This window comes from Mixophyes fleayi, chromosome 1 (genome assembly GCF_038048845.1).
Source record: "Mixophyes fleayi isolate aMixFle1 chromosome 1, aMixFle1.hap1, whole genome shotgun sequence".
Taxonomy (NCBI): Eukaryota; Metazoa; Chordata; class Amphibia; order Anura; family Limnodynastidae; genus Mixophyes; species Mixophyes fleayi.
This window is the reverse complement of record NC_134402.1, coordinates 421840553-421856714: the sequence shown is the minus strand read 5'-3', so window position 1 is coordinate 421856714 and position 16162 is coordinate 421840553. Positions and strand designations below refer to the sequence as shown.

The following is a 16162-nucleotide window of genomic DNA, read 5'->3' as shown; positions in this document are numbered from 1 at the left end:
GGCAGCAGCCCTTGCATATACCTCGCCAGGAGTCGGACGCGGGTTCTCATTGGTTGACTCTTGTACTTTTCCCTTTCCCATTGGCTGTCGCTCTCGGGCCACCGCACGTCACTTTCTCACACCATTCCATAGTATAGTGCCGGTGAAGCTCTCAGATTGGGCGGTGTGAAGCGCGTGCGGTCCCCGGCTCGCATCCCTATTGGTTGAGAGGTGATGTCAGTCAGGCGGATACCTGGTGGTGGCGCGGCAGGGCAGTGCTGGGGATGGCGTGGTTATAAGGACTATAGCGCAGATCCCGCACACACTGGTGATCCGGGGAGGTAGATACCAGCACACAGACAGCAGCAGCATCAACACCATCATCATCATCACGAACAGGTAAGTCTGAGTACTGAATGCTTGCGCTGATATTCTGGATTATCCTGACTATACTAAATATGCATGTGACATCTCTCTATAAATCAGCTATGTAGGAGACAGGAGGTTCTGCAACTGTTGTGGGACTGTAAGGCTCAGCATGCCTCTCCAGCTACCTGTGCCCCATCCTTCCAATGCTTGCAGTAGGTTAGGCAAGCAGTGGCTTTCCATCTGCTGTGGAACTACAAGTACCAGCAGTCTGTCAGTGAGTAGTAACTGTAAGATATGTCCATAAGATCACTATTGTGATTAACCCTTCCAATGTGCTATATAGATCCTTGCTTAGAACTGCACAATATTAGGTCTTTATGTAAAAATTATATATAATGTATTTTTTTTTTCATTGCAACCCAGCCTTATGTTTTATTGTACAGCAGAGCCTGCATTGCTGTTCTCTCATCCTGCTGTGCAGAGGCTTGTTACCTAGGAGGGACAGTGCCATCACATATAGGGGCTGGCTGGGCTGGGAAGCAAGGGGATATCTACCCCCGAGACCCCCCCCCCCACCCCCTTTCTCAGGGCTTAATTTTGCCAGTCTGTCCCTGATCAAGTATGGTTTTATTTATTCTTACCTTGTATTAACCTTCTAAGAGTCTTGCTCTTTATTCTTACCTTGTATTAACCTTCTAAGAGTCATGTATGAATATATTCCTCATTATCCTCATGCACAGTGCACAAATGAATTATCTGAGAGTAAGTGTTACAGTAGATCAGGGATTCTTGTGTAGTTGTTCTCAATGACTCTATATGTGTGTAACTGTTGTGTACTGCTGATTAATAAATGAGTTATTCTACTATTACTCTTTTTTACAAACGTGTGTGTGTGTGTATATATATATATATATATATTCATTTCTGTTTTGTCATGCTTTAAAAATGTAAATATAAAGTAATTAATGGGGTTTTGCACTTGAATGCTTAATATCACCAAGTGGGTGCTCCTCCAATCGGCAGTTTTAACGCTGGATAAAAATTTGTTTGAGCCCCAGGGCAAGTATCATGTGGGGGCCCTTGCCACTAAAATGCCATTCTCCAAAGTGTCTGCCTGACCTGCGCTGTGCACCATCCAGCCCAAGCATGTGTAGGTCGGAAAAGCCCTGCGCTGACTGACTGCAGTTAATGTTTTCAGGCCTCTCTGTGGATGGCACAAGCTGCATTACCGCTCCATGAGGTGTATGGTGGGGGTGGCTAATTCGTTTTTTGAGCCCCAAGGCCACCACTCCGATTGTGCCACCTATGATCCTGCTCTGAGACCTGAGCAGTGTTATAGGTGATTAGCAAAGGCCAGTGCCGGGACCTAGCCAAGTACAGCAATTGGTGGGAGTCTCTGGAATGGAGGAGTGTTACTGTAGTAGGTAAGGGAGCTGTGAAATTCAATACTAAAATGGAAAATCCATTTGACTTGATCTGCTAAGGGTTGGGGACTTCAGCTATACATGATGATCTTCTGGTAATCCTCTTATAGCTGCTATCTGTATCTGGCTTTTTAATATAGAACGTCACTGAACCACTCTTCCAGTTCTGTATGATGAATGAATCCGTTCCTAGTCTGTATGCAGTAATCTTTTAGTGTAGAGTCATAAATTATTGTAATTCCATGGAGGATGCACATAGCATTGTCTATGGAGTAATTTATGACCTTAAACTACAAGAGTACCCTGTATGCTATACTAAGTTTATTGCATAGTAGAGGTGTTTAAAATAGAAATGTTTTGAATTTGTCCAGCAATCATATTATTCTGTGTCTGTACACCATATTGGTTTACATTACAATGTGTATGAGATATAGATATGCCTGTACAATGTAAATGATAGAAATGGCTGTAGCACCAGTGGAGGATTATGTTGATCTGGGTCCCTGGGCTGTACTTATTTCATATGACCCCCATCCCATACAAGTGTCAGCTCTTTGTAAAACATGCATCATGCAGTGTACGCACACCCCTTGTCCCCATTGCTGAGAGGGAGTTCTTGCATTGTCCCTCCCCTGTGACCACGCAGGCTGCTGGCAAGCTCTCTGCTATTGGTCTGTGCTGTCACCCACCCCCTTGATTACAATAGGGCCGGATGGGGCTTGAGCCGTGGGCCCCCCTATAGTTCTGGGCCTCGGGCAATCACTCCACTCCTCCCTATTATAAATCTATAACTGAGCAGCCCCTATTGTTTTCAGGCTTATTACTTATATTCTAGTTGGAATCTACTTAGGTTGTTTAAATAAGTTTTAGGTTGCCATATTCCAGTATGGTCAGCATGTTTGCCATTCATAATTATACTCCTTAGTAAAACCATAAACTACACAGGAGACCATACATCCCTTTCCTGCTGATTATTACAATAAAAATGTGGAAAAGCTGATTTGTCATTTATGGTTTATAGTCAACAGTTATCATTGTACTGATGTGTATGGTAAATTATCATTGTGAGAGGTCTTTGAGGGATTCTTATATTGTGGTGGAGGGACAGTATCATCCAGAAGTGGTTTTAACATATTCTCTAATAAAGTTGGATACATTCTAGTTCCTTTTCGATATCCTTATAGAAGTCTCCACTCAAAATAAGCTACTTTCTACAAGAATGTTATTTTGTAACGTTAGATAAACATTGGCTGCTTGTTTTATATGGAAAGCGTCTGCTAATCTAAACATTGTTTGCATTCTAGATATATGTCAGACGAGACACATTTCAAAACAAAATATCTTTCAACATAACTGTCTAAAGGGCATTGTAAGCTATTGCATATGATAAAAGGATTAACTTTTAGCACATGTAAAAGAATGTGGACCAAAGTCTCCTTTTGATATTTGGTTGAAGCATGGTTATATTTTAGTTTACCCAATCTTGAATTTGTTTTTACCTGACCAAAGTAAACGGCATAGAAAATATTATAAGAGGTTTGTGTCTGCTTGTTGCCCATCACTATGCTAGACTAACACTTCCCATAGGTCTATTGTGGAACAATGTGAACATGTACCGAATTTTTACATTATGTTACTATCTCCATGGTAAAATTTTTCATGAGCAAACGACGTCCCATCTTCTGCCGAGTTGCTTGTCCCTGTGCCATATCTTCAGTATATACTTGCAGAATATAGATGCCATGAAATACATTTTATTATTAATGATATATTAATGATATACTATTCATTACATACCATTTTGTAACTTTCACTAAATCCCTTCTGTGTTTTATAGCAATGTCTTTATATCAGCCAAGTGGAGTAATTTTTGATGCCTTTGGCAATGCCGCAGATTGCTCAGCACAGTGTAGTAGATCCAATTGCAATTCTTTGTTGTATCCAACAAAAACAACAAGCAACTGCTTATATGACATAAGGGCCTTGGTGAAAAGCACAGAAGAAAGTCTGAATGATAAAGCAAATCTATTTCGTGAAAGCTGCTGTTGGACCAGTGCAGGCCAGTGACCCAGTCACCTGAAGGTGAACATCCCCTGTTCATAACAAGTGTTCTTCTATACTTAATGAAAATGTGCACACTGGGGGGGGGGGGGGGGGGGGCACTATTCTATCTATGGTGCAACTCCCACTCAGTAACATGTACACATCTGCAGAATAATTTATGTACAAAATATGCTTTTTTTAACTTCCTAAGTAAAGCATAATAAAGCTTATCCATAATAAAGCTTATCTAGATCGCATTGAAGTAAACAGTCCTGTGTTACTTTAGCAGTAATAGAGGACAGGGAGAAACTCACTGCAGCAAATAAAATGATGTGATGTGGCTGTGAATGTGAATGCATATATACAGTGTAGTTAGATCGATGCTGATCGCTTAAGCAACCTGTGGTTATGAGACACATGCAGCAGCCTGTAGTGCCGGGAGTTGTATGACAGCTGGAAGGACAGAGGATGCTCCCTGTACTCATGTAAAGCCCTCCGGGTAACTGCGCATGCGTGTTCTGTCTAGTTCTGCCACACTCAATATGACACGACGGACGTCGCGTAGCCACCCAAACAATTGTCGTTTACTCTTGTGTCACGTGACTGACCTTTGCTGAGATACGAGAGACTTGTAGCCTCAGGATATCAACGTCGTTATGTAGGCAATGTTTGAGTTGTGGAGTATCACTTGCCCTGACTAAACATGGCGGTCCAGGGCCGCGTCATTCAGTGCCGCAGTGAGCTACAACGCGCATGCGCGGTGAGAGGCCGGTACAGGCAGGGCTGGCGTTCTATGGTGATGATACATGAGTGTGTGACCTCTCTGTAAAGTGACTGCTCGGGACACAGGCGACCTGGCCGGCCTTCATCTGCGGTAAAGTATACTCTACTATTCCTAGACCAGTGCTAGGCTCCCTGTGTTCGTGTCTGGCTGCTGTTGAACTAAAAGTCTCAGAATGCCCTTCCATTCAGAACATGCTGTGACTTGTAGTTTCACAAACACCGGAGACACACAGTTTGTCATGTGCTAAGATAGTAATTAATCTAAAAACTAGCTTGCAGCAATAATATCCTATTATGCAATGTATTTTCTAATAACTCAAATGCTCATCCTGAAAGATTGTAATACACTTTTCTTATGGGTCCTATACATATGCATAATTTATACTTGTATTATCTTACCTTAGGACTACATGACCGTTTTGGGAGCCATAACCCAATAAATTGTAAAATGATATTATATGATCATGTGATCTCTCACGTGAAATGAAACCATCACATAACTAAACCTTCATATATTAATTTTGTGTAGTTTGTCATGAATTATTTTAGATGTCTTTTGAGATAGTTGTGAGTACTGTTTGTGTTAGAAATGGGGTCCCTGCAAATGTTTAGATGCATTTTTAATTAATTTGTTTAATGTCAGTAAACAGGTATTGCAACATGATCAACAATTATCTGTATGCTTATGATTACTTGTTTTAGCATGCATATCCTCTCCCAGTTGTACTACAAACTGAATATAAGTGGGCTGTAACATGTTTGTCAGGTTATTATTTATATCCCGTGATTTTTTTAAAAAAAATTTGCTTATAATTGTGGCAAAGTGATTAGTCTGTGTAACCATAGCACAGAAAGAAAGATGAAAAAGAAAGCAATGACTTTAGTGTATGTTGCATAATGGCATGTGGAAGCCAATGAATTAGTCACCTGTAGGCGGACAGCCCGTGTTCAGGACAAGTGCTCTTCCTTGATTCATGAACATTTGTAGCTGACTTCTCCTATATGGGAACTTCTTCTCATTAACCAAATCACCAGTCCCTATTTTTGTGATAGCATCTCTCTAACTTCATGCTACCCCACACAGTTCATTCTATTCAAATGGTGATTCTTTGGTCCAATTAATCCTTAAACAATATATTTTTCTTGTAAGGTTAAATCTGTAGTGACGTAAATTTAGCTTTGTTTTTGTTGTTGGGTGGTCCAGAGGTTTATTTTGTTTGGCCATAGGGATGGCCTTTAAAAATAGTCCAATATTCTGTTGATTTTTAAATTCCACAACAAACCCTTTTGCTTTATAGTTTTGCTCTGTCTGGATTCTGGAAGGTGTAAATTATCCAATCAGGTTTTGGCAAAGAACTCATCATGTTCTTAGTGTATCTCCCCTCCTACTGTTGGACTGTGTTCATTTGGGAATGTGACAGGAATATTTATGTATAAGGATGTTTGTGTATGTAGTTTATTTTTGAAGACACTTTTATTTTTAGAGTCACAGCAAAGTACATGTTAGGAGAGCAAACTAAAATAAACAGATATTAAGAAATCCGATGCAGCCACAGAAAAGATGGTCCCAGATGACTCTAACCTCAATTCCATCATGGTGAAATGTTTTTTTTATACATACTGGCCCTTGATAGATTATGGATTATATCTGGTAATGCAGCATTAATTTATCTGTCTTCTGAGTATTTGTACAATTTAGAACTAAACGTCCATGCCTATGTCACCTCTGACTGTAGAATCTATTATATGATGTTTTAAAAAGTACAGTTTCATTGTATTGTATTATTAGGAATAAAATTACTGTTTTGATTTGTAACTGTTACCTCTGTTTGCTGTTACCTTGATGGAACAAAACTACTGTAGTCACGGCTTGCTTCTAAGCAGCTATTAATTATTGTTATATTTATATTGAGTTTTGTTTATTTACCCTTCACCAGCCCTTAACTGTTTTATTATTATTATTTCCTTTTGTTTATATTGCAATACCTTATTACGCAGTACTTTATAGAGTATGATTGGGCATTCACATCAGTCTCTGTCCCATTTTAGCTTAGAATCTAAATTTTTCAACACAAGCTCACACATTTTGTCAGGAGCCAGTTAGTTTATCAATATTTATTTTGGACTTTGGGAAGAATTCCAACCAGGACAGATAGTGTCCTGGTTAGAATTGATCCCATGACCCCAGCGCTGTGAAGCGTCAATGCGAACCACTCTGCCACCATGTTGATACTGAAGATAGAATTTGTTGTTATATGAAGACATCATAGCATTGATTTTAATTGGTGTATGCTTGTAGATTGAATACACTTATCAATTTATTTGTGGTGCTAGAATAAATGTGTTTTATTCTGTACTTATTTTTCGATCTCTATTTTCTAGGTTGACTAAAATGCCTGGATCCCTTCCTGCCTCCGCTGAAGCTTCCTGGCCTAAAGATGTGGGAATTGTTGCTTTGGAGATTTATTTCCCAGCTCAATATGTTGACCAGGAGGAGCTGGAGAAGTTTGATGGGGTCAGTGCAGGAAAATACACCATTGGTTTGGGCCAGTCCAAGATGGGGTTCTGCTCAGACAGAGAAGACATCAACTCTCTATGTCTGACTGTTGTCCAGAAGCTGATGGAGAGGAATAATATTTCGTATGAGTCTATTGGAAGATTAGAAGTGGGAACAGAGACAATTATTGACAAGTCTAAGTCTGTAAAGACTGTTCTGATGCAGCTCTTTGAAGACTCTGGAAATACAGACGTTGAAGGCATAGACACCACAAATGCATGTTACGGGGGTACTGCAGCTCTCTTCAATGCGGTCAACTGGGTGGAGTCCAGCTCATGGGATGGTGAGCCCTACATACATTAATGTTTTATGTCATATGAGCTTTTCTGTCCTCAATACTCAAAAGAGGCTGTCATTATTTTGGTGGAACCAATCTTTTGGAAAATACAGCCTATTAATTTACACGGAGTGAGAGGCATCTCTGAGACTGCCTCTGCTGTGTGTAGAAGACCAGCATACTTTAAAGGATGAATGAGAATGTCGTCTTTCTAGAAAATCATTTTGCTATTTCCATGGAATTCTACACTAAGGTTCTATCCCCCTATGCTCATTGCTGTATAGTGATTACTATATGACAGGCCTGTCTGCTCTCCATTTATTTTGAATACTTTTTGTTATATTTTGGTTGTACACAAGCTTCTCCCTTTCTTTTTTTTTTTTTTTTTCAAAGAAGAACCTAACCCACTTTTAATGGCAAATTAACCCTATTTTAATACTTTTATTTATATTTTCAAAATGCGAATAAATAAAACATTTTTTTGCTTTTTAAACACATTGCCATTTTAAATATGCCATGAAAAAACTCAAAATATAGGTGATTTGCAAGAAGACTAATACATTACCCTCAGCCTATCAAGGTGTTGGTAAGTCTGCTTGCAGAGATTTTCATGACCACAGAGCAATTGATTTAGTCTCTGTCCCATAATTCCCTCATCACCACCTAAAACCCTTCTGCTAGTATTAATCGTGTGAGAATACGGTCGCAGTAGAATCCTCAGGTGGTGGCAGACGGAGGGTCTAACATCATCGGTAAATTGAATGAGTTTATTGTCAAAGGTTTCCTGATATGCACTTCACAATAGTGTAACATTCTAGTGTAACCATCGTTTTTAAAGTATTTTTATTCTATATCTATATCTGTACATACACAATTATTTCATTGTAAAAAGTAGTTATTGTTTTCAGGGTTGTACTTTCTGTATATCTGCATAACTAGATAATTGTAATAAAGTATGACAAATGGCTTGTTTCCTGCAGGACGCTATGCTCTGGTGGTAGCTGGAGACATTGCTGTGTATGCCACAGGAAGTGCCAGGCCAACTGGAGGAGCAGGAGCTGTTGCCATGCTAGTGGGACCAAATGCCACTCTCATATTGGAAAGAGGTTGGTTTATTTATGCAGATCTCTTCTGTAAACCGCTCTGATGATAATGTTCTTAGTATAGTGCCTCTACTGCCCTCCTTTATATTGTGCCCTGAGTCTCTGGATATGTCGGCTGTCCTCTACACTGGAATAATTGGCATCAAAAACAACATTGATAGACATGCCAGTGCGCGCTGGTGTCTTTTGTTTTTTGTTTTGTATACTGTGGGGTGTGTTTGCACATTTTTAAAGGTGGTGTTCACTCTGGGATAACCCAAAACCTGCACCCCCCTTAAAGTGAATAGGTGAGACACCCCCCCCCTCCAGTGGTCCTCTCTGTTACCTGAAAGCAACGAGCTGGACCGCAGTATATGATGCTTATATTTCTTGCAGAGACGTTTAATACGAAGGTTTTGCTGGCCCTCTAGTGCTCTGTGGAACAGCTATTGGCTGCCCAGATGTTTTATTAAGAGGTTTATCTAAAAGTAAAACAACCTTTCTAAAGATTGGATATAATATGTGTAAATAATGATTAATATACCCTACCAGAAATGTCTGTAAATAGCTTTAGGTAAGTCACAACTGGCCTAACTTAAGGTATAATATATTCAATGCTTTCATAGGTGTGCGTGGAACACACATGCAACATGCTTATGACTTCTACAAACCTGATATGGTGTCTGAATATCCTGTTGTCGATGGCAAATTATCCATCCAGTGCTACCTCAGTGCGCTGGATCGCTGCTACTCCACCTACCGCAAGAAGATCCATGCAAACTGGCAAAGAGGTGAGTTGCATCTCCTGCGTTTGTCATGCGAGGAGTAGCCGGTGTATAACTCTGTGTATTCTGTCTTGTATCACTCTCACAAACCAATTTATTATTTACTTTTCAGATGGGAATGATAAACCATTTACACTAGATGACTTTGGCTATATGGTGTTTCACTCCCCATACTGTAAGCTTGTGCAGAAGTCACTTGCTCGCCTGTTACTGAATGACTTCCTTAGTGATTCAAATCCAGACACAGAGAGCGGCGTCTATGCTGGCTTGGACTCCTTCCAGTAAGAATGCTTTTGTATTGTTTTTTTTTTTTTGTTCCTTTTAATCTTGAATGTGTTTTTGCCGTATTTGTAATTTAGATTTTAAGTTCTAGTGCTGGAGGTTCTCCTTTACCTGCATTGATATGACTTATCTGTATGCACTGAAATCTGCATATCCCCAAAGTCCTGAATTTAGAGTAAAGAACCTGTTGCCTTATTTTTTTTTTCTCTATAAATAAAACATTGTAGTGTCAACGCTCTAAAGCTGTAATTATCAGCTTTTACTGGGAGAATTCACAATGGTCATGGTGTTGCCACAGAATCACCGGCAGCAGTCGGAGGGCTCTGATACCCCAAGGACAGTCAGACCTAACAGTGGGCTGATCAGTTCATTTATTAGTTTAGGAATATACATATTGGTGTTGTCACAAGACAATAGCTGCTATTCTTCTAATGCAATCCAGCAGCAGTTGGCCACTTGCACATTGCCAGACATAATGTGCAAACAAAAATCCCTTACATTTTATATTGCACTATGTGATTGTTATTTATAGTATGGTGGAAATTTGTACCTGGACAATCTGTTATGATGCAAGGGGGGCAAAGACAATTATTATTTTCTTACATGGAGGGAAATACTGGCTTCCTTTGTATGTAGCACACACGTACTAGGCAGCTTCTTTTTTTGTTTTTGTTTTACACTGCAATTTAGAATTGTACTAGGACATGCCCCCTCCTATCCTAAAACTGCGCCCCCCTTCTCTAATACAATATGGTTTTGATAAGGTTCAGACTTTGCACCTTCTCGCTAGATTTAAACATAACGCCGATGTTCATAATTATGTTTAACCTATACAAAACATTGTTTCTTTTAGGGATGCAAAGTTAGAAGATACCTACTTCGACAGAGATGTGGAAAAGGCCTTTCTGAAGGCCAGCTCTGAGATCTTCAATGAGAAGACAAAAGCCTCATTGCTGGTGTCCCGAGAAAATGGGAACATGTACACCCCATCTGTGTATGGCTGCCTGGCCTCCGTGCTGGCTCAGTGAGTACCGTTCTTGTGTCTTCATAGATTCAGCTGTGCAGTTATATCACATTGAATGTAAACTGTTGTTCTATTGGTTCACCCTTTGTGTTCTTCTCCAGGTACTCTCCACAACAGTTGGCAGGGCAGAGGATTGGAGTGTTTTCATACGGATCTGGGTTTGCTGCTACCTTGTACTCTATTAAAGTTTCCCAAGATGCCATGCCTGGTAAGGATTGCACCTCCACTGGGAGAATCATCTGCAAAACTGTTTCAAGCATGAGTTTGTTTTGTTAGCATTTACATTTACCTCCCAGTTGTTCAATATTTTACATAGTATCTGCATTATATCAGGTCCCTTATTGTGCACGTGTCACATCTTCATTAGGCTCCTCTCTGGATAAGCTGACGTCTAGTCTGTCCGATCTGAAAGCAAGACTGGACTCCAGGAAAAATGTGTCTCCCAGTGTGTTTGCAGAAAACATGAAGTTACGAGAAGAAACCCACCATTTAGGTAGGGCTTACTGGTTTTCAAAATAAAAATTGGTACATAACATTTATGAGAACTGTTGCACAGAGATTTAAAACAAAATAAAAAAATAAAATAAAACAAGTACATTAAACATGTTTCAAATTAATAGAATTGAAAGTGTTTATAATCAACCCCTGGCTTCTATCTTGCATAGGGACATCCCTAGATAACACTGGTATTTAATTTGGTGACCATTACATTGTGTCGCAGCAAAGACATTTCAACACACTTGTCATTTTAAAATATGCTGTTCTTTAGAATAACCATTGTTTTATTGTCCCCAATACATTAACCTTGCCGACGTTCTGGTAGGAAAAGTGCATAAACTGCTCATGTTTTCTTAGTTGCACACACTACTAGCTTGCAGAATGTATCATTGTGAAGGCCCTATGATCTAGTTCTGTCACTTTACTTACCATACTCGGAGGAGGGACATTCCTGTGCGTTCACCCTTTTACATTATTATGCTGACAATACTGTAATTTGAGTGACTGTAATAATTTGTGTTTCTTTCGGTAATATGCGTGTTCTGAGACCATACCTGACCTTGTCGCCACATCCTTACTTCTCCAGCCAATTACATACCTCAGTGTTCAGTGGATGACCTGTTCGCCGGCACTTGGTACCTGGTGCGTGTGGATGAGAAGCACAGGAGGTACTATGCACGTAGCTCCTTACTGAATGATGGACCTCTGGAGGCTGCACTGGAATCTGTCCACTCAACAAATGCTAGCGAGGTATTAAAATTATACCGAGGTTCTAAGTAAAGGACAACTATTTCACCCAATGATATAGCAATTTTTGAACAACTATATTCCTCTCATCTCCTCATCCTGCTGACATAAAGCATGCACTTTAGATGTGTGTAGGCCTTCATATCTACTTGGAACCTGTTTTTTGTTTGTTTTATGTATTTTTATTGCAACGGTGACAAAAAGAACTCCTACTATATTTCATGTAGGAGGCTGCATACATATAATAAAAACATGTTTGTGGGCTACTGCAATGACTGTACAATACAACAGTCTCTAACTTGCTTTTCTCAGGAAGATATAATAATAATAAAAAAAAGCCTGATCTGTAAAGTAACCCTGCTGACGTGTTACTTACAGGGTGGTTTTATTATGAGCTGAACTTGGTGATGTAATGAAAGGTTAATTCTCCACATTGTAGCTTTGTAGTATGGATGTGGAAATTAGCTATTGACACTGACCGCTAAATCCCGTTTAGTGCAAGAGGGTTGAGAAATTATTTTAAAGTGGACCAGTCAGATCTGAGTTTTCATAATAATTGTGCCTTGTACCTTGTATGTTACAGCTTAAGGGGCCAATTCAATTCTGCCGCGAATAACGCGGGGTTAACAGTATTACCGTTCATATGGTAATTTTTTCCTGGATTTCATCTTGCAGCTCAGGGAGCCGCGAGTAAAAATCCAGTGTTGAAATGACCGTATTAAGGGTAATTATGCGCAGTTTTACCGTATTAACGATAAAACTGATAACGCTGCGTTATTCCCGGCAGAATTGAATCGGCCCCTAAGGGTTGTTTTATTTTTGGTTTTTTTTACCTTTTGTGGGGAAGGTGGGTTAAGCTGTTTTATTTGGTCTTAAAATGTTTGTTGTTTCTTTCTGTTTGCTTTTTTTTTTGGGGTAGTTGTTTATTTATTTTTTATCATATCTTATACTAAAGTTAATATAAAATGTTACTATGTAAGCAAAATAAAAAAAAACAACTAAAACAAAACTCCAACTAACAATTACCCTGAGGTCCATTATTACAATATCAGATTGTACATAACAAGGGGGTGTTGGGGCTGGGCAGAGTTCATTGGTACTGCACACAAGTCTGCTTTAATATCCAGTTGGATGTGATGGGTCTGTTATTGATGTCTTTTTATGTCTGGATTTAAGTGTAAACATGGTTGTTTTCTATATCCTTCTCTGACAGCACTTCCCGAGCCCTGCTAAGAAGGTGCCAAGAATCCCCACAGAAACGGAGGCCATCTCTGTGACTAACGGAGAACACTGACCTGACTGACACATTTCATGTTTGCTGAATGATGTTCACCTTTCCCACAATTGGCAGTAGCTTTTCTAACAGCGGAAGCATTGTGGAATGACTATAAAGCAATTGTAAATATTAAAGGGCTCAAAGCTCCTGGTGTCACCTGTCTGCAAAATATTTTCTATCTTTTAAAAGAGGGCAGTTGAATATATAGGTTAAAGTGCTTTAGTTTGAAAGGGTGGACTTCATTTGTGACGCACGCTGGCTGCGTACCGCAAAACTTCTTGGTTTTACACAGTTGCAACAAGTTGAGCCGCCAGGCGCATTAAAAGGTGTGCGCTGATTCAGATTGTTAGCGTTTGCCTAGATTTGCAGGGAGGCTGAAAACAATCTAAAGATGTAACAAAATTAGTAATGAATCCGGAGAGTTAGGGGACTGCTTTTATCTTTTTTGTATATTTGGTGGAACACTCAATGGCAAAGAGTTAAGAATCGCACTTTTTTATCTCATTTCAATAGTACTTCCCAAATGGAAATCTGGTTTCTGAACGGCGCCATCCAAAATAAGGCGCACAAATTGGCGCACTTGGTGAGAAACTGAATCTGACCAACTCCTCCCATCGGCCGGGGCAAACTCCTGCTCCTCCCCAAACTCTTACTACATAAAACCATGTGGTGGAAATCTAGGCACACCTAAGCGGGTTCTGCGCAGCACCGCGCCACCTGAGCGGGTTCTGCGCAGCACCGCGCCACCTGAGCGGGTTCTGCGCAGCACCGCGCCACCTGAGCGGGTTCTGCGCAGCACCGCGCCACCTGAGCGGGTTCTGCGCCGCGCCTGTTTGCTCTTCATAAATGTTACCCACTGTATCTGTAGTTACACCGGATGGGGGAACGTTAAAGTTTCCCTATTTACTCTATTTTAATTGGGAATGGTAGATCTTTTGCTCTATTTCTGCCAGAGAAATGGTAATTTTAAAACAGATCTTGTCTACTTCCCACCCCAGAGGTGGCAGCATGAAGACCTCTGTAATGTAATTGTGAAGCACTTTACAGAAAGATTACAGTATGTTGTATGTAAACGATATCCATGTACTGTTTCAATACAAAATGTACCTTCTGTTTAGCAAGTAGAAACATTGTAGCTCGCACAGTATTTATTTCTTACTCCTAACTGGCTCAATGAGTTTTGTTTGTACAAAGTTGTTTAACTTCACCAGGCAAAAGCTTTGCAAATCACATTGGTGCTAAGATTTTGGGTTACAGCCCGACTAGATTGTAAAAAATAATGTAAATGTATTAATGGTTTTTCTGGGTTTCTTTTTAAAAGTTGAATTGTATAATATTTTTTTGTCTTGGTGAACCTGTCGTTCGTTCATACAGATTCAGCCTGTCGGATCAGTACTAACCAGCGACTTCACCAAGGCACAGCTCCCAGTGAATTGATAACTAATAGTCGTGAGAATTGACTAAACCCACAATATGGCGGCTTCCATTATTCAGTTGCAACTGGTACACGTTAAAAGTAGAAATATCACCTAAAAAAACCATAGATCAGACTAATTTGCATTTTAACAAAAAAGTCCAGCAGTCTGATTTTGATCCGGTTACACCAGTGGTAGTTTTTCTTTGTTTCTTTGAATTCTGTTTGTATAATTTTCCTGATTTGTATAATATGTTCTGTGTATCCTGCCTATTTGTACAGTCTGATTTTTGCAAGAAATTCCCTAAACAAATGTACAGTAAACGAATGTAAGAAGTAATTAGACGGATTAGTGCTTGAAACATGTGACAATTGTTTTAAAAAAATTCTAGATAAATGGTTCTAACGTAAATCCCTTCTGGTGTGAAGGGATTGGATGGAATAAACAACTTGCAGGTGATATAAAAACTTTCAAAAATAAAGTTTTCACTCTATCTAATTTGTTGGGTTTTGTTTTTTGTTTTTTTTATTTCACTAGAAGAAAATGATATTGTTGTTACTAGAACTGTAAACTGAATATTTGTGTTTTGAGAATATTTCTCCACTCACGGTGTTTGAATTATTTTTATTTTCCAGTGTAGCTCACACTGAGATGTCCACTACCTAGCAATGTTCAGAGACGCAAATATGTTTGAAAACTATAGCAACCAATCAGGCCTTGGCTCAGTGGTTCCCAAACTTTTTCAGTTTGCAGTACCCTTAGAGTCGCCATAATTTTTTTTTAAGGCACCCCTCCAAAATAATTACCGAGCAGTCCCGTTTTTTAAGTATTTGAGTCAAAATAACGTAATAAGTATTTAGGTCAGGACAGAAGTACTTAGTAAGGTGTATGCAAAAATAATATACATAAATCCAAGGGAAAATAATATTTTTATATATTTTTTTCAATTTTATTTCTGTCAAAGAAGAATTTACAACTAATATAAAGAGGAATAAGAGAACAACAAATTAAACCATGTACAAAAATCAACACACTGTGCTCCTTCACCTTTAGACTGTGCCCCTCTTCATCCACACACACACAGTCTGCCCCTCTTCATACACACACACTGTCTGCCCCTCTTCATACACACACACTGTCTGCCCCTCTTCATACACACACACTGTCTGCCCCTCATCATCCACACACACACTGTCTGCCCCTCTTCATGCACACACACACTCACACTGTCTGCCCCTCTTCATGCACACACACACACTGTCTGCCCCTCTTCATCCACACGCACACACTGTCTGCCCCTCTTCATCCACACTCACACACTGTCTGCCCCTCTTCATCCACACTCACACACTGTCTGCCCCTCTTCATCCACACGCACACATTGGCTGCCCCTCTTCATCCACACGCACACACTGGCTGCCCCTCTTCATCCACACGCACACACTGGCTGCCCCTCTTCATCCACACGCACACACTGGCTGCCCCTCTTCATCCACACGCACACACTGTCTGCCCCTCTTCATCCACACGCACACACTGTCTGCCCCTCTTCATCCACACGCACACACTGTCTGCCCCTCTTCATCCACACGCACACACTGTCTGCCCCTCTTCATCCACA

The 16162-nt window shown here is 40.0% G+C and overlaps 1 protein-coding gene across 2 annotated transcripts; it reads left to right on the top strand.

Annotated features, from left to right (window-relative positions):
* The first annotated feature begins 220 nt into the window (after positions 1-220).
* On the top strand, positions 221-15034 carry HMGCS1 (3-hydroxy-3-methylglutaryl-CoA synthase 1). Of its 2 annotated transcripts, none has more exons than XM_075183692.1 (10): positions 221-378; positions 6981-7438; positions 8413-8538; positions 9141-9305; positions 9412-9580; positions 10435-10605; positions 10707-10813; positions 10973-11098; positions 11690-11853; positions 13064-15034. In XM_075183692.1, the coding sequence occupies exons 2-10, from the start codon at positions 6991-6993 to the stop codon at positions 13142-13144; spliced, it is 1557 nt and encodes a 518-aa protein (XP_075039793.1). In that variant the 5' UTR covers positions 221-378; positions 6981-6990; the 3' UTR covers positions 13145-15034. The 2 variants fall into 2 exon arrangements, with proteins under 2 accessions (XP_075039793.1, XP_075039784.1); XM_075183683.1 differs by lacking the exon at positions 221-378 and adding an exon at positions 4517-4689.
* The last annotated feature ends 1128 nt before the right edge of the window (positions 15035-16162 follow it).